This window comes from Channa argus, chromosome 12 (assembly GCF_033026475.1).
Source record: "Channa argus isolate prfri chromosome 12, Channa argus male v1.0, whole genome shotgun sequence".
Classification (NCBI taxonomy): domain Eukaryota; kingdom Metazoa; phylum Chordata; class Actinopteri; order Anabantiformes; family Channidae; genus Channa; species Channa argus.
Window position 1 is genome coordinate 8,971,409 of NC_090208.1, and position 22,871 is coordinate 8,994,279.

Consider the following 22,871-nt stretch of genomic DNA (forward strand, 5'->3'; position numbering starts at 1 on the left):
AGGCCACTATCAGAGCAACCTGGGCTCTCATAACACCTGAGCAGTGCCACAGACAGATTCCATGCCGCATTATTGCAGTACTTCAGGCAAAAGGAGCCCAACTAAGTATTTACTGCTGTACATGCTCATACTTTTCATGTTCATACTTTTCAGTTGGCCAAGATTTCTAAAAATCCTTTCTTTGTATTGGTCTTAAGTAATATTCAAATTTTTTGAGATACTGAAAAGTCAGTTATAATCATCAAAATGAAAAGAAATAAACACTTGAAATATATTAGTCTGTGTGGAATGAATGTAGACATTATACAAGTTTCACTTCTTGAATGGAATTAGTGAAATACATCAACTTTGTGAAGATATTCTAATTATAGGACCAGCACCTGTATAGTTTCCTCCCTAAAATATTAAAATAAAAAATTTATAAAATAATAAAGAAAATCCCCTTACCTCATTAAAGCTTCCAGTAATCTTCCACAACAAACAGTTCAGGTGTCTTTTATTAAATGGTAACTTAAAGCAACTGTGTAACTGCACCTCAGATTATAAGTGAAAGTATAAAGAAGTCTGATGGTAGAATACTCCCATTTCCCCTAAAATATTTTTTTCCTCATAAGCCCTCTTTTCAGAAATGTGTTCATGGTTCAAGAATTTCCTTTCCAGGAGCTTTACATTGTTGCAGCTACTCTTTCCTAAAGTAAAAAAACAAGGAAGTGAAGTGCAAAGAACTGACATAAACAATAACAACATTTGTTAACAAGAATACAAGTCTAAAGATGAAAAGAAAAGAATGACAAAGAAGAGAAGTCATCGGGCAATGAAAAATAAAGACAATGAAATAATTATGATAATGGGGAAAACGTTCTTTGAGGAGATGGGCAAATCATTAATAAATCAGACAAATTTAACATGTCCTAACAAGAAAATTCAAGAAAATGGCTAAACCCATCCAAAATCCTAGCTGGATGTAGATGTTTTAAGGTCCGAGGTGGTGAAAAGGCGAGATGTGATGGGGAGTGGGTACAAAAACAGAAGTGGACGAATCACATGTAATAGTGAGAGGGTCAGATGTAATGAAATTTAGATTAGGGGGACGCCAGATGTAGATGTGAGAGGATCAGGTGTTAACCGGAGAAAAGTCAGAGGTGGCGGAAAGAGAGCCAAGTGTAGATGTGGGAGGGTCAGAAAGGTCAGTTGGGGTAGTGGGAGGGGCAGATGTTGATGGGGTTGAAAAGGAGGATGAACAATTGCAAGTGTTATTCATTTCTGGGTAAAACTCAGTGACCGTTGTGTGGAGAGGGCACTTTGCTCCAGGAAACACATTAAATTCTGAGTCCACCGTCCTCAGTTGGTCATACAGTTCTGCCAGGGTCTTCGTCTGGAGGTATTTGTTCTCAGACTCCGGGACATTGTCGCCCCAGTGTGCACTTGCCAGCCACATGCTCCTGGTAGAGCTGTAGCAGCAGAATGCCGACCACATCATGGAGGGAATATTAATCCTGTTGTTGAGGGTTGTGTTGCTAGTGGGCTGTGCTCCAGTCACCACAAAGCCTTCGATGGCATCATTATTGTTTTTACAGTATTTGTCCATGACACACTTGATGCACCTCTCCATTCTGTTCCAGCTTCCCTGGTTGAATGTCGCTGCTTGGGGAACAATGTTGGTCAGGGTGAAGGTAGATGTTTTGTCAACTTTACCGAATGCATAAGAGCTGGGGATTAAATGTCCGCGGTCATACACTCCATTGTATCTATAATCACCGTCTCCAGCCTGGTGGGTGTAGATCATGTGTCTTTTTCCCAACATCATGTTCTTGTTGTCATGTTCATCCTCGAGCTGTAAAAGTAGGAAAACCAGTAAGTGATGACAGAACAGTAAATAACATCTAAAAAACACAGACAGGGCAGAGAAGTTCCAACATACTGTTACAATAACAAATTGCTAAATGCCAAAAGAAAGAGTCTAGTTTGTGACCGTGTATTAAGGAAGAACAAGGCTAATGGAATGATCAGAAATAATGTGTTTTTCATCTAAATTTAGCTTGTTAGCATGTTAGCATTTGCAAATCATTATGAAATTCAAAGTAAAAATGAGGCTGCAGGGAAAGCAGTTGGTTTTTGAAGATATTTGTTTTTTCTTTTTTGTCTTTTCGGATTATCATTTGAGTTCTGGTTCGCCACAACAGGTCTTTGGGCCAGTTTTTTTACACTGGATGCCCTTCCTGATGCAACCCTCCCCAGTTTCTACCGGCACCGGGACTGTAACACTTGGGGACGGCACTGCACGGCAGATTTCTTGGCAAACCTGCATCTATTATTAGTAACACAAAACAATTATTATTCTGTTTATTGAGTCAAAACAAATAACCTGTGGTTCTATCTTCCAGTAGTTTCCAGGTCTCTTCTTTGCCTGTTCCCCTCTGTACTTCTTAGCAGAAAACACAGGTATCTTGTTCTTGATGTCGTAGAGCGTCACAAAACGCGTTATGTTATAGTAAGTCTGACAAATAGGTTTGTATCGGTTCTGATTCAGGATTTTACCACCCTCCAAAATCCCTGGGACCTGTGGTGGAGTTCCATGAAGGAGAAACTGGCTACAGTCTGACATGGACATCACCACTTCAGTTACTGTGGGAATGATGGACAGGAGGAGGACGACAGCAATGGGCAGGAAACACCACATTTTCAGTAACTTCATCTCCAGACAGTGAGTGTGCTAAGGTCAAAACAGAGAAAGAAAAAATCAAACATTACAGTAAAATTTTAACTGGTTCTTTTTACCCATAATTTAGAGAGTTTAAGACATTTAAGATTTTAAGCTGTGGAGCCATGGAGGTTGTTTTAGCCATTCACAAAACAAAAACATGAGGAATCTGCTCTGCATCTGCTGTAACTTAAACCTGTCTGCATAACTAGTGTACAAGTAATAGCTGTTACTTCCCAAGCCAAGCAACAGATCATTTTGTTTTTGGGGTTACAGATGATGTTTTTAGAATGTGACCCATTGACACACACTGCGTATTGTTTCCTCGCTGTTCAAAGGAAACATTTAAAGAACAATAAATGGTTAGTTTAAAACTGTCTATTTTGTTTTAAGCTTCACAAGAAGAAGACACTCTTCTTAAAGTATGATGAGGACAGAAGGGGTTGTTTCATTGTTTGTCACTGAAGAAGTGCAGCTGTGCTGTCTATGATTGACAGACACTTTCAACTTCTAGCTTTTTAAACTAAATGTTGCCAAGCTAACATTAAAGCATTAACCAAAAGCCTTAAGTTGCGTCACAAACTTACTTGAGGTCTAGGTGTCAAAATTGAGCTTTAATCGCTCAGTACTGCAAACTGAACTGCACAGTACACAGATGAAAGCTGGACAGACAGACTGCAGGTCAAAGATGTTACGTGGCTTTACTGCTTGTCACTTATTATAATTTCAATTAATTTATCTTAGGTTTGTTTTTTCAGCTGGTGTTTTAATAGTCTACAGTATACACAGATCAGCCACAACATTAATACCGGGGGTCCTAATAATATGATGAGGGAAAGGATCAGCATGTCCACCCTGAGCAGTCTGCCGCTAAACAGCCCCATCCACAGTGAAATGTGATACAGTATGTAGAGGTGGTACAAATAAACAAAGTCAATTCTCATGTAAAAGTGCTAGTATTGACCTAAACTACTTCTCCAGTTCAAGTACCTCATCAAGTTACTTCCTCAAGTACTAAGCAGATTATCTACATTTTTACTTAAATTGCAGTACAAATATATTTGAATCATATAAATGAAAACACATCATTTGGCTCTTTTTGCCATTTTACTCCCATAATTATGTTTAATCAGAAATGTATGTGGCACATTATTTTAACTCTAACTGTGATAAACTTACTGATAAAACAGTTCAACTTGAAAAGAAACTCACCACTCTTCCAAGAATCGAAGCCAAATGGTGTTTTCTCATGCAATTATGACAATGGAAACTAGACATATTTACTTAAATAATAAAAGGAGAGGAAGTCTGAAAAGTACACGTTCAGCAGTTTTTGATCATGAGGGACACAACCACATAGGATGTGTTAACTTTCAGTACCCTTAATTCCTGTCAGCTATATGTTGCTTCTCTTCACTGTCTCAAAGATGTTTTACACACACGCAAAAGACAGAATGAACTTAATGAAATGTGTGTTAGTTAAACACTCATCACATGGTAGTCAGTGTAAGCAGTATGTGCATCTCGACTTCAGCTTACGAGAGCAAAATACAACAAAAGCTGAAGGGCACATGTACGTTTTGCAGGGATTTGATAAAAAACCAAAGAGTACTTAATAGAACTTCCTGTGGAACATCACATGCATGTGTACATAGCTCAGAACAAGTCATGTGAAATATACATCTGTAGTTCACTTTAAGTCATCAATTATCTTTATATTCACTGTTAAACAACAGTTCATTACATACTTTGATTCTAAATACATTAAAACACTTTCTGACCCTTACATCACCATTTATAATACAGTTAATGTCATTATCACATTCATTTTGTCTTGAAAAAGACACTAAAGCTTTCTATGAGCCTTACTCAGAGCCTGGATGTGACCTGCTTATGTTGCAACCAAAAGCAGACAAAGACAGAAGTTGCACTTCCTGAAAAAAAAAAAAACAGATTGATCAGCAGCTTTCGGTTTGTTCCTTCAGGGGTCACCACAGCAGCACATGTTCCTCATGTTGATTTGGAATTTGTTTTTACACCAGATGTCCTTCCTGCCGTTTTATCCAGGCTAGGGACTGGCACCAGGGTTGTCCTTGGTGGCTGGGTGGGACCACGCCTGCTGGGGTGGGTTTTGAACCTGCTACCTTGTACATCCCTATGCTCTACCTCTGATCCACCAGGCCACCTTCACGAAAAACTGATTAATCATTGAAAAATGCCACTACCTAAAATGGCGGGGTTGTTATTTAACTATTGAATTCTAGGATTGCATGACATCGTATCTCGGACCTGTATAGGGCTCATTTAAATGTGCCAATAACTTAAGTGAACGTCTGGCTTTTCACTAGATGATGTTTTAGGCAACTTTGGGAGCTGACTTAGGTGGTGAGGTAATCATTGACCACTGTTGCAGACAAAACTGACAGTAACAGGCTTCTTCTAGTGTGAGTTTGCCCTCAGTTTACACTTGCTATAGCGCTAAAGAGAGAGAGTTTTATTAAATGCCTGAAGATGATCTCAGTAATCAAACTAAAAGTATTTCTGTTTTTATTACAGTACTTTAATATTATTTTGCAGGATGTGCAAAAAAATAAAATAAAGGGAAACATTTTTGCTGCAGTACAACTTATCAGATAAAAGGATCTGATTAGATTATTTAAAAGTCACAGCAACAATTCACACAGCTGAGTCCTTACCAGAAGGAAACGTAAGCTTCACATTGTGTGTTTAAATACTTTTGTCTCTTTGTCATTGACAGATCCTTGACCTACTGTATGGACCTTGTGTGCATGTCCAGGGCAGAGCCAGAACTCACGGGCATGGATTCAGCTTTAAGACATGTGAAACTGAACATTAACTGCTGTGTCCACTATGTTCATTGCTATCAGTCTATGTTGGTCTCATCATCTTCATACATGTTCTCTGCCATCAGAACAAGTTGAGCACAGCTGAAGTGAAGCAGTTCAGTGGATGAGTGGACTATAGCTGCTGTGACTGGGTCTTCCCTTTCATTTGATTTCTCAGTTCTTCACAGTCTAAGCGCAGTTACAGTGGGGTCTCCATGTGGTCTTTTCTCTTGCGCCATAAGACAATGACCATAACCCATAATACCCTTGTAAATAGCCCATGGTCATCACAGCCACAGAGCAGGAGGTTCAGGCACCAACATAGTGGTTTTGGTGGATAAAAGAAGCAACAAACTGGTCAGTTGGGGACAGTGTCACCTTCCAGAGAATCAGAGATCATCATGCAGAGGTCGGAGAACATGGGACGCTCCTCTGGTCTCTGTGGAGACAGAAAGAGAGACAACATGGGCATTTTTTTTACGTCCACCTTAACAGCTTAACACAACACAATCCATGAGCATGTCGAGGGCTCATAAACCAGAGAGAACTGAGTTAGGCTGGGGCCACACTACAGAATACGGTATTGGGCTGATTTTGGGTCCGATTTGCCTCTTTCGACAGGTTGTGGAACTGTCCTGACTGAAAACCCAGCCCTGAAATACTGTAGTGTGGAAGGAACAGTGGTTAGAACCTTAGACCACACCGATTCCATTTTCTCAGCCATGACTTCATCCAGTTTCCTTTTTCCCTCCACTTGTGTTTCTCAGTGTAATACGCATAGAAGTGCTACTACCTGATATGCTAGTTGACCACATTTTATAAGGCTCATTTTATTTTAAGGAAACACGTTTTTAAAAATAAACTTTTCAAGATTTCTGGATTTTCTTACATTGAAAGATCAACGGCTTTCGGCTTGTCCCCTCAGAGGTCGGCACAGCAAATCATTCCGCACGTTCTGCACATTGATTTGGCATGATTTTTTTTACGCCAGATGCCCTTCCTGCCACAACCCTCCCAGTTTATCCAAGCTCGGGCCCGGCACATGGGCGGGGCCACACCTGATGTGGTGGGATTCAAGCCTGCGGCCTTCTGCATCCCAACCCAACGCTCTACCACTCTGCCACCAGGTCCTCTGGATTTTCTTAAATGTATGTAGGATTTTAAATGCCCTTTAACTGCACTGAGGTTTTTGTAAAAGTAAAGGGTGTGATACCACCACATATCAGATAACATAAAGATCAAAACTAGACAAAGCAATTAACTAGAAATGTCAATAAATAATATTAATAACTGAAGTGTGGCTGGCAGGAAGAGTGCTTCATGTAGTTAAAAGTTATTACATTTTTCATGTAACTGCATGAAGTTATGTAATACAATATTCTGAGAATGTAACATGGACACCACATTCTCTCTCACCTCGTGCCAACACAGCTGCATTATCTCATAAATGGCAGAGGTAGCCTTTTTGGGCCTGTAGAGACGATGACCCTGGGTTACCAAGGTAACCACCTCATGATTCGGATTCTGTTCAAATGGCATGCGACCCTCGGTGAAAACCTCCCACATCAACACACCTGGATACACAAACACACAAAGCAGCAGTAGAAAGTTTTTAAGAGCAGTGATAAAATTACTTAATTAAATTACTTTAAAATTTGTAAAAAAAAAAGAAAAAAAAGAAAAAAGAAAATCAGTTAATTAGTTAAAAAAATAAGTTTTTAAAATTGTCTCGACTTTTGGATGGAAAGCTTTCTGATTCTGTTGGCTCTGAGACAAGTGTTTGCTGGTCTAATCGTATCTTATGATTAAACTTAATGTTACCAAGCTAATATTCAAATGATTTATTGAAATGCAGTGCACGAACCATAAGACCACACGTCTGACTTGCTGCTGTATTTGCAGAAGTTAAAGACTTCAGGCGGCGACCACTTCACAGGAAACTTAGCACCTGATGAGCTGGTGTACTGGTTGTCTAGCACGTACCTGCATAAAAATATATAAACTTTTAAATGATGGAGCAACATTTTATACCTGCTGAAAAAACAACAAAACACGACAGTGTAATTTCACACCTGGCCATGCCGAAATCCGACACCTTCACTACCAGAGACTCGTTCACCAAACAGTTTCTTGCAGCCTTTAGAAGAGATTGAGAGAAAGAAGAGAAATATACAGAAGGAAAATAATTAAGAAGAGATGGACAGAAAAGCAAAACTACATAAAAGTAATATAATTTTTCTTTTGTATCTTTTATTTTTAAATGTCAAAAAAGTGTAAAGTCAGACTTTTTTTCATCTACATAACATTTAATCCACATTCAGCTTCCTTTGTCAGAACGTACTTAAAGTACATTTTTAATTAATCTATCAAGGTGGATGCAAACTTTTCCACTAATACAATTTTGATTATTTTACAAAAACGTCTTTGGACACTCCTTGACCATTTTTAATTTTGAAGATCAAAGAACGTCAGTACCAGCTGATTGTGCGTTATGTTGATTAAAAAAAGTTTAGTTCGTTTTACCAACATTTGGGATAAAAAGTTCTAGTTGTGGGAAGTGGCTGCAGAATTCAGTCAGTTAAACTCATCGTGCACTGGATTAAAAAAGGAACTGGATGTTACCAGATCTCTGTGGATGAAGCCGTTGGCCTCCAGGTGCTCCATGCCCTCACTGATGTCCAGGCAGATACTCAGCAAGGACCCCAGGCTGAAGTTGCCTCGTCGCTGCCTGAGGAAGTTCAGCAGGCAGCCGTTCTCCATGAACTCAGTGACGATGTAAATGGGCTCATGCTGGGTGCACACCCCGTACAGCTGCACCAGCTTAGGGTGAGACAGTCTCCTGGAGAAGACAAGTGAGGGTGGGGATGCAGTTTAGTGTGAAGTATTACTTGGCTAACACCCTGTCAACATGGGAAAAATGTATGGTATTTGTAATCATAACAATGAAAGGGCAACAAAGATAAAGATGGTTTGGTGCACTTTTATTTCTTCTGAATACGCTCCACGTCTCCTTCCTTACATCATGACCTTGGCCTCCTCTATGAAGTCCTCCTCGTACATGGCCCCCTCTCTGATGGCCTTGATGGCCACTTTGTGCTGAGCCCTCCATTTGCCGAGCCTCACCAGACCGAACTGCCCGCTGCCCAGCTCCTTCATGAAGGTCAGCTCACTGGGGTTGATCTCCCACTTGTCTGGAGTGGAAGAACAAGAAAAAAGGAAACATAAGACAGAAGTACAAAGACTTAATGTTCATGCTAAACATCTGACTCACCATAGCTAAATCCAGCGGTGGAAGGAGCAGACTGTTTTCCTACAGGATACCTCAGTCTGGTTACAAGACCTGAGACAGACAAAACAGAAAAAAAAAAGAAATGACAGCAGCAATAAATGTACTGAAGAAAGTGAGACAACTTTGTAGCTCCATGTAGACTTCACATTGTTAGGCATTAACAAAAATGTGATTGGACTCTCAGGAGAAACGAGTTATCCACTGTAGCTTCTCGCTAATTAACATTAAATATAGCCCCATTATCCTCAACAGTACAATATAATCGTTTATTGGCCAACTTCTATTTTGCCTTTGAATCGTCCCTTTTGTTGTTAAGTGTGGCTCAAAACATGTCCTAATTTCACATAAATGAAAGGTCCTTTTTTTCCAGTAAATATTTAAAAACAATGGAGTCTGCAACAAAATCTGCACTTTTACTTTTGACATGTAGCTAATTAAGGTAGTTTAAGACTATGGTTGCATAAAACTAAACTGCAAACGCGATTCCATTTTTGGAGCGAACTTAATATCGGATGCAAAATATTTTGTGAATGACACTAACGACTGAATGTGTGAATGACTACAAGAAAATGTTAGGGTCAGAGAAAGATCGTGGATGTGTTTAAAAAGGATGTTAAAAAAAATGACTTGTGTAAAAAGACATTTTACATTGTCCCGTATTACACATGCTTTCGATCTTCCTCTGACCCTAACCAGCTGCGCTGACGGCATAATCACAAACGTAAAATGCTTTAATACCTCTGTAGTCACACAAATTGGACATTGTACTGCAGGATCACAAAATTACAGGAGAAAACTAAGCCAGATATTTTGGAGTTCGGATATTTTTAAAAACACAAAAACATATTGTCTGGTAACAGTGTGTTCTGTGTTCAGTATCAACGTATTTGCAACCTGCCATTTACGTTACATGTCAACATGTTTTCATTACGTTTACAGGAAATGTGATTGGTTGAAATTAAGTTTCTCAGAAAAAGATAATCTCGTTTGCAGTTTAGTTGCATAAGAAAATTTTTAGGAAACAGGGTTTTTTGAGAGACACACACGTCTATCTAACAGCTAAATATAGAGATGGATAAGCTAGAGTTAACGTTAGAAAAAGCAAGATAAGAGAAAGTGTGTAGAGATAGCGAGAGTGAGCTATATGATTGGGAAGAGTTACAGAGATAGCAAGAGATGATGTAGAGACAGTGATGGACAAGGGGTTAATGTTAAATAGACATAGTCAGACTCCTCCAACTTTATTGCCCACATAGGTTATTTGTTCCCAGCCCCTTGTTCTGCTAACAAAGCGTTTTGTTAAATTGGCGCCCCCACATAGGGAGGCAGGGATCTCTTGAAAATGCACCTTTTTTTGGACCAAACACCAAACTAGTGGATACGATCAATTACATAGGAGCCAAAATGGCCGACAATTTCCCTAAACACTAAAGAAAACAGGGAATTTAAACTGTGTTAACATATCGGTTTGGTTAGGGTCAGGAGCAAAGACATCAGGGTGAGCAAACTTTTCTTTTCTAAAGCCTAAGTGACTGTAATGTTAGAGATGGATACATATAGATAGTGTGAGATGAGACATGGGATGGAACAACACATTGCAAGACAGGAGTAAAGACAGAGAGAGGAAGGAACAGTGAGACAGTATCATTAAACTACAATCGAGATGCATTGTATGTGTCGTTTACCTGCAGCATTGTGTTTGTGGTACTCGATCAAGTCGGGGATGGAGCTGAACAAGTGTTTCTCAGCCAGGTAAAAATATTTAGGTGGGCCTTGGGTCTCCTTGATGTGGTAATGTTTTACACCCGCAACTCCCTCCCTACAAACACACGGGACATGAAAATAACATCCATAATGAATGTAGTGCAGCTTGTAACACAGTACAATCAGCCAGTGAGCGTGACTGTCTATAATTCTGTTTGTAACACAGTGAGTACAGTCGCACTCAACTCCTTCCTATCCCCTTACCCCGCCACAGACTTGGTGTACAGAGACACAGTGTAGGCTCCTGGGGTGCTGGAGTCTCTGACAATGAAGGCTCCTTCTTTGTCCTGCAGGAGGCGACAAAGACATGTACACAGGCTGAAAACTTTTGATTTTGTTTTTTATTTTTTTATTTTACAGACTTCAAGAGAGCTGAAGAGAAACTGGACTCCTGGTTTGTTTTAGACATAAGAAAACCTGTTTTTTATCCAATATTTTGTTTCAAGTGACATTTAATAGACATTGTGATGATATTACTCAAATAAAACTCCATGACACTTTTTAATAAAGTAAAACCAACCATCTTCATCTTCACCTTTAAATCACTATATACTTTCTGTGAGCTTTTAGAAACCTCTTCATTGTGGCTATTTGACAAGTGTCGAACAGAAGACGAAGAAACATGAAAACATGAAGCGAACAGTACAAAAGAAACCAAAAAGAGAAGTAAGATGTGCAGACAAAGCCTCACCTCCTTTCTCAGTAACTCCTCTGCCTTGTTCCTGTTGACTTGTTTACTGTACCAACTAGAACAAGAATATTTGTTTTTTTTTAAGATATTCAGTTATACAATAATCTGACATGCTACATGATTATTAACATAGTCCTGGTATGTTGATGCACTCATTTTATTTAACACAACTCATTTTACATTAGCAATTTGAGAGCAAAGCATGATTCAAATGAATATGCCCCAGAAACAAACAATTTGAAGAGTGTTTAACACCAGTGGTTTGTCAGTGACGTGCTTGAGACCTGTTGCAGGCTTCATAAAGTGTGTGGTAAGTCAGCAATGCAGAGTGAACAAGGCCAAACATTTGCATTCAGGCAGTTTTAGTTATCTCATGACTACATTCCTGCATCATTGTTCATGACCTGTGACGGGTGTTGATCTACTGTGAAATGATTAACACACTCACGCAAACTGCACCAGGTTTCCGGATTTTTTCTCTGTTACATAGTTACTTGGGATGTAGCCTTCCTCACTGTGAAACACACACACATGCGCAGGAACAGGTCAGTTTACAGGAAGAAAAAACAAAAAACACTTTAACTGTTTCACACAAAAACTAGAGCTCAAATTTCCAACACAGAGAATCAGGTAGGTACCGGAATCCACTGTCTTCACAGTGTTCCACACACAGTTAGTCTAATTCCCATTGAATTAAATTGAAAATACCTGCCGGGCAGGTATAGACGTTCAGCAACCAATCGACATAAGTCCAGTCCAATCAAAGAAGATACAATCGTACAACACTACAGCTGAATGTGAGAATGCAAAGTGAAAACTATACTTGTGTGCTGAACCCCAAAAGTCTTTCCTAGTGTCTGCTACTTACTCGTAAGTTACTTTGGATAAAAGCTAAATTACTAATTCAAATTATAGAATGTTCACAGCTCAATTAACCAAATTAGCTATTACCACTGACACTTTACAATCTCTCCGTACATGTACAGACAAGTGTCACTGTAGTACACTGACACTAAAGACAGAATAATGATTCTCAGGCAGGTTCTCCAGTTATGGGCGTCCACCAATCCCCCAGTTGCTGGTACGATCCCCAGCTCCTCAGATCACATGTCGAAGTGTCCTTGGGTAAGACACTGAACCCCAGCACTACAATGAGCACTAGGATCTTGACAGAAATAAATCACTAATTTTACAAATTGGTACCATGCATGAACCAAGTATGTTAGTTAAACTATTACCACATCCTATTTTACATTTTCTCATGAATTGCTGTATTACTCAAATACCAAAGAAACCTTAAGTTCTTCAAATAAGTGCTGCAGTCATGACAAGTATCTTTACTCTGATTCCAAAGAAGTCTAATATGCCCCAGCAGGATTTAGGTTTCATTGAATCTAAAACGGTGTGCAGTACACTACCACATTTGTTGCAAATGGCAAACAGTCAGGCTCTAAAGCTTTTAAAGTACCTTTAAGATCTTTGTGAGTTTGCTGCACCTGCACCATCTGTTGATCATGTTGATGTAAAGTGAGCTGAAACATAAGAACTAACTCCTGTTGTTTTGTTGAACATCTGTCCTTTTCACATCACTGTTTATCTTGACCTTACTTCTGTTCACTGCTCTCTGGGGAGGCACACCTCAACCTTTAAACATGATCTAGATCAAACTGTTTTAACTAATCAGGCTTGATGAAAGCATCTGTTGCACATTTCATAGAAATACAACCAATAAGTGTATTTAATTTATTCTGATCCAGCCCACGGTGGACACACACACTCACCCGTTTTGGTTGCGTGCTTTGTACCAGTTCACGTCACACTTCTCCAGGATTACGTACTCGTCTCCTTTGACCAGGCTCAGGTCATGCGGCTCGGTGCCTGGGAAGTCATACAGCGCCACCACCACTTCCTCCTCCTCCTCCTCCTCGTCATCATCGTCAAAATCACCGTCAATGTCATCTTGCTCAGGCGCAAGGGGGAGGGGGGGAGCAGGCCTCCGCTGCGGGATAAGGAAGAATTATCATAAAATACTTGTAGGATCAGCCTTCAGCTGAATGTGGGTGTGTGTATGTAGTTTGCGGTTACCCTTTCCTCTCCAGGAATCGGTGGTAAAGGTTTTCTGGAAACTAGAAAAGAGGAACAGAACCAGTCACTGAAGCACGAAGCTTGAGCACTGTGTGGTTTTTATCTGCGTTACCACCTTCTACTCCTCCATCACTGCGAAACCTGATCTTTGACCTCTGCTGCCAGCTGCAATGTTTCTAATGAAGAACTGAAGCTTATCTTACAACTGCAGCAGTTGTAAGTTTGAATGAGTCAGCTAACAGCGTAAATATAACCCTGTAATTGGGATTTCCTGTTTTTCTCAACACACGGTGAATCAAGCGTTACACAATGCAAGGACAAACAATGTAGCAAGACACTTTGTAAATATGTTCCTGAGAAAATGACACGGATCTTTTTGTTATATTGTTGTTATATTGCAGGACTTTTATGTTACTGCTGCAGGCTGTGGCAGAACATTTAAGGCCCTCAGGTACAGTACTGCCCTTGGGTTTGTGTACTGTACCTAAAATTTGTGCATTACTTTCACTTTATGCCACGACTAAAGTGTATTTACACCTTTTTTACATTTTCTTTGTGTTCCGTTAATCACGTGCCAGTTACTTAATATGAATATTATACTTTAAATGAGAATATTTTAGATGGGTTTTTCTGTTTATCTCTATCTGTTTATTGTCCTTACACACACAACTATGTTTGGCTAGAGCTAGTAAAACATAAATGGTTAGTTTAACTGCACAAATATTGTAAAATATTTTGCAGTACCAAGAGAAATTATAATATTTGTATAGACTTGTTCAGGCAGTGTGTGTGAAACTAAAGAAGTGAAGCTATGAGCTGAAAGGGGCTAAACTTCCCTGCAGGGCTGCAGAGTTGGGATCAGTTCAGATTAAGCATCAAAATTTGGTGTTAACATAATATTTTTAAAATATTATGCAGTGTTTGTGCCAATATCATTGCTGTAGATTTGCTTTAATCTCAACAATAATACGAGAGTTAGGATTTTATTTTCAAACTTTTTTAGTGAGGATATTTCTGCACTATGAAGATATGATGTTTAGATATGTATTATGAGTGACAGGGGTGGAGGCTGGGAAATGTGTTGTGCATTAAGTAGAGATTAAAAAGAATGTGGTTGTCTTACTGTCTCCAAACAGGTTATACTCCTCACAGCCTGGGGCCTGTTTTTCCACCTGGCGACAGCAGAGCCACGCCCCCTCCTGCCAGAACTGGGGGTGAAACTTCATCCAGACCAGTGGGTTGTCTTTGATTTCTGCACACAAACACACACTTAGCCAAACACACATATACTGAGGTGAATTCCATTGAGGATGGGACTATCTGATGCAGACAAAGATGGTGGACTGCCAACCTAGTACAGTAAATGTTAGCCAGAGGTGGTTATTTTGTCAGAAGAGGGACCGTGAAACAGTTGTTAGGGTTGACAGTAATGTGGTGTAAATGGTCACGGTTAGAAAGAAACTGTCTAAAAACACTAACATCCTGAAAAATGTCAAGTTAAAAGTCAGCCATCTTGTCAGCTCTCTCTGATCTTTGTCTTCAAGCAGGTGCCTCTATTATAGTAACGTAAATTAACAGGCAAGTTGTTTTGGGCGGTTTCTAGAAATGATCAGCAAAACAAGAAAAGGAAAAACACCCATCCATCTGTTACCTTTAACCACTTCATACTGTTAACGATCTCGGGAGGCACTGGAGCCTATCCCAGCTGTTGTTGTGCAAAAGTCAGCTAATAAGAAATCTAAATTATCTACTACGAATCTATCTACTTATATATCTTCATATTCTTGACTTTATTATGTAAAGTGCCTGCAGATGACTTTGTTGTGTATTGGTGCTATATAAATAAAGTACAATTGATTTGAATTTCTTTGTAGCAGTTTGCTACACAATGAAACCAGAAACAATTGAATTGTATGAGTCACATAAACTATATCTGGGTTTTGCCACTGTTGGTTTTGAAAGCCATTCTACTGTCTCATCTTGTTAAAATCATTTTATTTGTATTTGTATGTCAGAAAGAAATATTTCGAATAGATACAGTTGGGCAGAGCTTCTGGGAGTTGTTTTACCACTGCACTACACATATAAACGTACCATAACGGTGGCAGTGCTTTGAAGTGACAGCGTTTTGATTTTCAACACTGATAGCTGGCAGCAGGTTTTTCATTTCTAACCAGGGCCTGTGGGTTTTATGACTGATGCGAAAAGCTGTAGCTGTGTGAGTTGGTTAGATGGGAAACTTCTCATGTTTGCAGTGTTTAGGGGAGGAGTTTATGTATTTCAACATTACAGTTGCAGCACTAATTAGCCTTCATGAGTTTTGCATCATAGCCCCAGCTGAGCATGTTTGCATCCACCAAATTATGACATAAACCTGTCAACTCTCCCTCAGCCTGCTCTATAGTCAGCAGTTTTTATTTGAAACATATATTTTGCTTTAACACTGGCAGGTGATCATCACTATTATTACAATGTCTGGTAGGTGCCAGTGTTTGGGAATTAAATGCTTGAAATAGTTAATGTTGACTAAACCATTAGTTATTCTGTAACGTCTGAACTTGTATAAACACCAATTCTCAGGTGCTCAAGTTTCAAATGCAGAAAGTGCCAGAAAGGAGTGGAAAAAGTGGGGGCTGCTGAGGAACTTGACCAATGAGTTAAAACCAAATTCAGATGTGTGGTATAAGGTGTGAAAACGTATTTGCAGCAGCTCCGACTATAAATTGTGAGAATGTAATCTATTGTGATCTATATCTACAGTCTAACTATACTATAGATAGACTATGGATATATAGAGTATAATAGAAGAGAATAAAATAGACACCAACCTTCTTTGAGGCTCTGGACCCAGAGACTTCTGCTGTCATGGCTCGGAGCGAAAACGTAGAGAGTGTTTGTATCGTACACAACCTGCACACAAAGAAATTTAAAGATGATTTCATTGTATCAGATCTAGAAACTCCAGAACAAAAGGCAGAAATCCTGCACACTGTTCATCTCCCTGTAATAACTTCATTACCCTTTTAGTGCTCATCCATCATTTTGTGTATTTTACCTCACATGGCTCTAACGAGTTACAGCGATAGCGACATGATTTTTGTGTTTTGTTCTCTATTTCAACATAAGTTTCACTGTGTTTGATTCGTTCTCAGTAGAACGAGAACGGCAGAAACCTCCTTCGTCTTTCCAGAGCTTACACGCAGACTCCACACACTGATAAAGACATGAGATATGGGGGTAAAGAGGCCCATAGAGCCAAGTGGATTATTTGATAAGACTTCATTTACAATGAAGCAGTCAGACACATTAAGAACAAGTTGATCCAAACCAGAATAAGTGGAGGTAAAACTGAAAGTGAGAGTGGCTGAAACGTCAGTAATAATCCCTCATTTCTCTTCCATGGATATGTGTCACGAATGCTGACAATTCAATTCAGACTCTCTGTCTTTGCCAGGAGGTAAGAGAGGCTGTTTGCCAAAATGGGATTATTGTTTTTATGCGACGATGAGAGTAGCTGTACATTCAGGATGACTTTGTGTTTGTTATACCTGAAAGGGGTATTTATTCTGACAGGGGATGATCCCTCCTCCGTTCTTAACGATCTCCACACATCTGATGCGGCTCAGCTCGATTGAACCTCTCCTGCACTTCTTCTGTTGATGAAAACAATGTGAGAATATCAGCTTTTATTTGGGTTTTTTTGGGTTTTTTTATATAATGTAGACGTTGATGGTAAAACATTGGAATTCCGTCCTAAGCTTTGTCTGCAGTTTATCAGATCAGAAATGATAATATGTTTATTTAAGGTTTTGGTTTTTGATTGTGATAACAGCTCTGAATGCAGTCACTGGTGTCTGCAAACATCCTCATCGCTCTTATCATAAACTGATAATGAATATTTCATTGTTAAACTGTGTTGCTAACTAAAACATACACTGTTTTACCTTTTCTGAACGTTTTTACCTTATTAATCCAGAATAAGTTTCACCTTAATTTATATACAGTATTAATAAAATAAATTTTATCTCTCTCCTAGAGTTAATACAAATGCAGCTAGCCTAGCTTAGCATGAAAGCTGAAAACAGAGAAAACAGGTGGTCTGGCTCTGCCCAAAGGTAATGAAAGCTCAATAACTAACTCTGTTATTTCTTTGTTGTCAAATCTGTAAAAGTCAGTCTTTATGCTATGCTAAGATAACAATCTCTGGCTGTTATTATTTGACAGACATGAGGATAGTCTCAGTATGTTCAATTTATTCTCACCAGTAAAAAAAACACGCACATAGCCCCGAAATGCTCTTTAAGAAGAAGAAGGAATATAACATGACACTGGACAAAGTTTCTTTAATCTGATTGAATTTAGTCTGATTAAAGCTGATCCAATAAGATGCTCGTTTACATTCATAAAATAATATATATTTAGAGCGTAACTTTTGTGACATGTGTAAAAAGGCTTCACCTGCACTGAGGAGTTAAATTTGAATCTAAAAAACATCCCTTTAGTAAAAGAAGAGAGCGACGATGGGCAGACATTGTGTCATTCTCAAGTTCTTTCTAATTTAACTGCAATGTCAGATGCACATTTTAGTCCTACAACTTTTAAACAAGAGAAGAGCAAAAGAAGATCATTACAGTCTGTTCCCCATGGGTCATCCGACCAATTTGAAAATTGTTTATTTCTATCAACACAGCCAATGACTGTCGTATCATCAGAAAAAAAGTCATCCAAACTAAAATGTGAATGAACAACAAATAAAACCTACTTCTGCTTTTCCATCGTAGTACGTCAGCCTGGCCTTGGTGAGGACAAACAGCCTTTCTTTGTAGTTGAGCGGCGACGTCCTCTTCTTCTGCTGCGATCGTTTGATCAGTGTCTCCTCCAGTAACCTCTCGCCGCTCATTCTGGCGTCAAGAATTCCCTCAGGCCATTGGTGGACGTCTTCAGAACACAGCGGGCAGGAGCTGAGCTGAGCAGAGGTTTGTGTTTTTTTTTAAAATTTAAACTCTCCTCACACCCATCTAGACTCCTAGCAGATGGTGACTATAAAAACTGTAAGGAGGGTGGGGGTTTAGGAAGCCTTCAGACCTAACACCACCTGAGTCACAGACCACACTTTAGGAAGGAGCACTTCAATGTGGAAAAGTGTGAGATGGTTCCCAACTAACACACCTGGGATGCTAAGTTACCCGAAGGAGAAGACCTTCGCCTTTACCTTCAACTGCTCAAGACTGTAAAGACACTTAAAGAAAGGACCTGAGCAACCGGCTTTGGCGAAACCAAGGCATTGGTCACTGCTATGGCATAGAATTGATCAGAGAAGGAGAAGCTGATAGACGGAGACTTGAACAGAATCAACAAGACGAACAGGTTCCGCAACAGATTCAGCTCAGGACCCCAAACTGTCCCTATAGATATCACACCCTCCCTGCCCCCGACTTCCACCGTGCAACTTGCCTTTACGTCGACCTTCCACCCCCTCACGGACATAAGAGAGAACACATTTCCATCATCAACTCCCTCCCACTTTTGCAACATTTTAAAATAAAAACTTAAATTTCCCTCCAACGAAGCTGCCATTGCATTGGAACACAATCCAATGCATCCGATACGAAACCAAATGTGGTTCCAGAAATTCATGTCTTCAATTATTACAGCTTCAGTGATTCTTTTATTTAATTCATCAACACAATATATCGAAATTGAACTTGATAATACTTGGGTTTATGGGGAAATAACTGCAAACTAACTGGACGTTGGGTTGAATGCTAACACACAAATGAGGAAGCACTATTTATGTTGTAAGTAGCAGGTTGTTAGCAGTAGGTAGGGTATTTGGAATTCAGAGCAGGGATGCTTAATGACCAGGACTGAGAACTCCTGAAATATGCTACCTTTATGTAAAACTTCTAAGATATTTTGAAAAGTTAGTAGAAACTTCACATTTGTCCAATAAATGTATTGAAGTATATTTTCCTCTGACGTATAGTGAAGTCCAAATGTAGCAGAAATTAGAAATAATCAAGTAAAGTGGAAATATCTTAAAATGTTACTTAAGTGCAGTACTGAAGTAAATTAGTGACTTTCACCTCCAGTTGCAAAAGCATTGTTATTATTATTAGAACAACAATATTCGAAATAGTTGCAGACGTTCCGTGTGGTTAGTGGACTAAAGGATTAATAATTTACTGAGTGAACATAGTAAATATATGACACATACACCTCAGTGTGATAACTTGTGACCTTAACAGTTAGCATTTAACTCAAATACAGCATGGCTGTAGAGCGTTGTTTCAGCCAAAATCAGCAGGACTTTTAACATTCAATGTATTACAAATGTAATAACTGTTCCCACACGGCCCCTGTATACGTTAGAACGCTGGATCCTATTGTAATTTGTCCTGTGTGAGACCTCACTGGGTTTTCATGTCTCCACATGCTCCTCTATTAGGAAGATGTGCATTCTACCAACCAATCTGAGAACTTATTTTGCTTTCATTTCGACTTCCTTCCTCAATTTTTTAATATCACATCATTCCTCTGAAATCGTTAAAACAGCATGTGCTGTTTTGGCTCTTCACATCACTTAAAAATGCAGTTTGTAATTAGAAACAGAAATAAATGTAATATATATGTATAATATATATAATAAATAACTCTCTGTTTTAAAGTGTGTAGGAAGTCGGAGGCCTCAAACAAAAAAACAGTCGGTGTTCTTCCTTGTCTGGTGCTCTTGTCTAACAAAACTAAACACCTTTAATCTCATAACATTTTGCTTTCTTGATTATATAATCAAGAAGGATAAAGTTTGACTTATTCCCTTATTTCAGTTGGTTCTCAAAAGTGGTGACGTTTGTTATCAGGCCAAAATTTTTAAACAGGTCGGTCAGAACACAATCAAGTAATATAGCTTAGTACAAATTTGAGTTACTTACACTATAGGCCTTTCCATTTTAGGACTGTACGTCCCCACGTTCATTTGATAAAATTGGCTACTTTGGAGCTTCAGTTAAATTCTACAAATATAATTAATTATTTACATTTACATTGGGTCATTTAGCAGATCCTTGTATCCAAAGCGACTTACAAGTGAGTTACAAGGCAGCAAGAATCTAAGTCAAGGAGAAAACATCAAAGCAAAGTCCTATCAGAAAAGTGTTCACATTTCACGAGATGCAAGTGTGAGAAAGAGCAGAAAGGAGCTTTTTTTTTATAGATTTAAGCGTATTAATCAGTAAAGTGAGGTGCCGTAAGCTATAATCATTAAACAAGTCGCACTTTTAGTTGCTGTTTCAAATAAAATGACGGAAGGTGAGTAAGTGACGTAAGTACAATGTAGGCGTATTGGAGAATTAAAAAAAAAATTATTTTTTTTCCTTTATGCTTCACTGCATACGATTTATAATGAATAATGTTATATATTAAATATTGAATCTTTCACATTTAGCAGCTGCAATGTTAAAGTGATGAAGGCATCAGCAATTAAAACAATATAATACCTTTTAAATTGACCCTAATGCAATAAGAGTTATCATTACTTTTGATGCTTCAATATTTTGCTGATGAGTTTTGTACTTTTATGCACCACTCTGTTATCACCAGATTGTATTTCTACTCTGTGGTTCTGTATCACTGCCTTTACGTAAGTGAAACCTATACTTCTTAGTTCAAAGATTACAATGATTACATTTAATCTATACAGTTAAAATTCCTGTGCATGTTTGTCACAGATAAAGCAGGACTCATGGTTTTTTTTTGGGGGGGGGAGACTGGCCCAATTGTATTCGATCTTCAGATAAAAGCAAACATGCATCCTTCTGTCACTCTAACTCAACAGGGGGACAACAGGGAGATTTTTGACGTGTCGACCGTGTCTCCCACAGCCCATGAACGCAGCAGAAGGAAGCGTGGCGCATGTGCGCAGACACCTGTTCCCATCTGCTTTAATGTAACTTCACGTTGATTGACTGTAATAAAAATCTTAATTTGATACGATCAACTGACCCCGGGACTCAATTAATGTATTATTACAGAAGCCATCTGTTTCTTTAAGATACTCTAATGTGCGTTGTAGCGTTTTATCCTCCTGCTGTGTCACTATAACGCACAATCCTCTTCCATCAGCTCGTCAAACTCTGCTTTTTCCACATTCGGGTGCATCGTTCTGCATTTAAAAGCCAGTTCCTACAAGGAAGCTGCGCCTCGGCTTGAACTCGCTCCGCCGTTTGTTAACAACAGCGGCGTTTGCGCAACGTGAAGAAAAAAATGTAAGGAGAAATAAAACGAAGCGTCTCACTTACCTGCGCCGTTCATTTTCCAGCCTCTCGGTTCTAGGTGTGACTTTGTCTCCCATGTGTTTCTGAACCAGAGGTGCGGGACTCAGGAAATAAAGAGAGGGATACACACACACACGCTAAAGCTTCCTTGTACACAGCACACAACCTACCGAGTCTCGGTCCTTGTGTGTGAGAGACAGACGCCCGTGGTGTGTGAGATCATTTGACTAGTCAACTAAGAAAGAAAGTGGAACAGTCCTTAATATCTGCTGCTGTAGCAGGAACACAGTTCATGTGGTCTGTGGTTTCTGTCTTTGAAAGGACCAATAAAAACTCATTTTGGAATTATTTATTTATTTAACAACTTGACGAATATTTTTGGAACTTGATGACTTTTTGAAAAGGGGGTACTTTTATTTATGTATTTATTTGAAAATTAGGACCCTTTTTGGAAGTTGAGGACATTTTCAGAAGTTGTAAACATTGCAGAGGACGCTTGGTGACATTTTTCTTTTAAAGTGGGGGCACTGGAATATTTAGAGATTGATGTATAGAGCATTTTCACAGAGTTATAACTTTTTGTGATGTGTATGTTTTTGGAGAAACATGATAGAATCTATATGACATTTGGAAATTCTTGATACGGTATTACGGTATCTCTCTGAAACTAACAACAGTTAAACCTTTTGATAACACTTTTGAATGTTTTAATCTTGAAAGTAAGGGCAAACATTTAGTGTTTGCTACGTTAAGTCCTTCTAAATAAAAGATTAGTTTTTCCCAAACACGCTGTTTTTGTGTCTCTATAAACTGTCATGCTACCACATTTGCAACCAGGTGTTTATACATGAGGTGGAAAGTATGTTGCTTCTGCTGCCAAAGGGACACAGTTCTTTAATGTCATATGATCATTGTTGTCATGGTTACAGTACTAAAATAACTGGTAATGATGGGCAATGGTTGAGGCTTTGACAAAGTGTTATGTTCCTTACGCCGACTTCCATGAACTCCATCATTAACATTTTGCATTGCTGGTTTTACAGCTTCTACGGCAGCTAGAGATTTTCAAACGTGTTGACTTTGATCATAATAACCTACAGGCACAATTTTGTTTTAGGGCTCAAACAGGCACATACAGAAGAGAAAGCAGTGGGGGCTCGTGCCCATGTCCCAGTCAACCCTAACTAATTCTCACTACCCCCTTTTTCTACTGATATCTCGG

The 22,871-nt window shown here is 39.0% G+C and overlaps 3 protein-coding genes across 5 annotated transcripts in view; all 3 read right to left on the bottom strand.

Annotated features, from left to right (window-relative positions):
* The window catches only part of LOC137138126 (endonuclease domain-containing 1 protein-like), a gene marked incomplete at its 3' end in the record, with an annotated part of 4,841 nt that extends 4,305 nt beyond the window's left edge, over nucleotides 1-536 (bottom strand). Inside the window, exon 1 of the mRNA XM_067525076.1 lies at nucleotides 448-536. The remainder of the gene's footprint in view (nucleotides 1-447) is intronic.
* On the bottom strand, nucleotides 480-4,049 carry LOC137137415 (endonuclease domain-containing 1 protein-like). Its single transcript, XM_067523654.1, has 3 exons — nucleotides 3,914-4,049; nucleotides 2,366-2,713; nucleotides 480-1,834 (listed from the first exon to the last, which is right to left on the bottom strand). The coding sequence occupies exons 1-3, from the start codon at nucleotides 3,977-3,979 to the stop codon at nucleotides 1,115-1,117; spliced, it is 1,134 nt and encodes a 377-aa protein (XP_067379755.1). The 5' UTR covers nucleotides 3,980-4,049; the 3' UTR covers nucleotides 480-1,114.
* On the bottom strand, nucleotides 3,796-21,952 carry LOC137137412 (tyrosine-protein kinase Tec-like). 3 transcript variants are annotated; one of them, XM_067523644.1, is made up of 18 exons: nucleotides 21,674-21,947; nucleotides 18,139-18,337; nucleotides 16,925-17,029; nucleotides 16,205-16,286; nucleotides 14,500-14,628; nucleotides 13,377-13,417; nucleotides 13,073-13,290; nucleotides 11,740-11,805; nucleotides 11,292-11,346; nucleotides 10,805-10,887; nucleotides 10,522-10,655; nucleotides 8,819-8,887; nucleotides 8,567-8,738; nucleotides 8,170-8,386; nucleotides 7,620-7,684; nucleotides 7,412-7,530; nucleotides 6,964-7,121; nucleotides 3,796-5,986 (listed from the first exon to the last, which is right to left on the bottom strand). In XM_067523644.1, the coding sequence occupies exons 1-18, from the start codon at nucleotides 21,724-21,726 to the stop codon at nucleotides 5,906-5,908; spliced, it is 2,046 nt and encodes a 681-aa protein (XP_067379745.1). In that variant the 5' UTR covers nucleotides 21,727-21,947; the 3' UTR covers nucleotides 3,796-5,905. The 3 variants fall into 3 exon arrangements, with proteins under 3 accessions (XP_067379745.1, XP_067379747.1, XP_067379746.1); XM_067523646.1 differs by having other exon boundaries at nucleotides 18,139-18,342; nucleotides 21,674-21,946; XM_067523645.1 differs by lacking the exon at nucleotides 11,740-11,805 and having other exon boundaries at nucleotides 21,674-21,952.
* Nucleotides 21,953-22,871: the final 919 nt, after the last annotated feature.

What these genes read in the sequence shown, in the direction of transcription:
- LOC137137415 (XM_067523654.1), bottom strand. Translation starts at nt 3,979, where the DNA reads ATGTCTAGTTTCCATTGTCATAATTGCATGAGAAAACACCATTTGGCT. An exon ending in CTTCGATTCTTGGAAGAGTG is followed by an intron (nt 2,714 to 3,913) that starts GTGAGTTTCTTT and finishes TTTTGACCTTAG; the next exon opens with CACACTCACTGTCTGGAGAT. An exon ending in ACTGGAAGATAGAACCACAG is followed by an intron (nt 1,835 to 2,365) that starts GTTATTTGTTTT and finishes CTACTTTTACAG; the next exon opens with CTCGAGGATGAACATGACAA.
- LOC137137412 (XM_067523644.1), bottom strand. Translation starts at nt 21,726, where the DNA reads ATGGGAGACAAAGTCACACCTAGAACCGAGAGGCTGGAAAATGAACGG. An exon ending in GGTCCAGAGCCTCAAAGAAG is followed by an intron (nt 14,629 to 16,204) that starts GTTGGTGTCTAT and finishes GTTTGTGTGCAG; the next exon opens with AAATCAAAGACAACCCACTG. An exon ending in AAAGCACGCAACCAAAACGG is followed by an intron (nt 11,806 to 13,072) that starts GTGAGTGTGTGT and finishes TGTGTTTCACAG; the next exon opens with TGAGGAAGGCTACATCCCAA.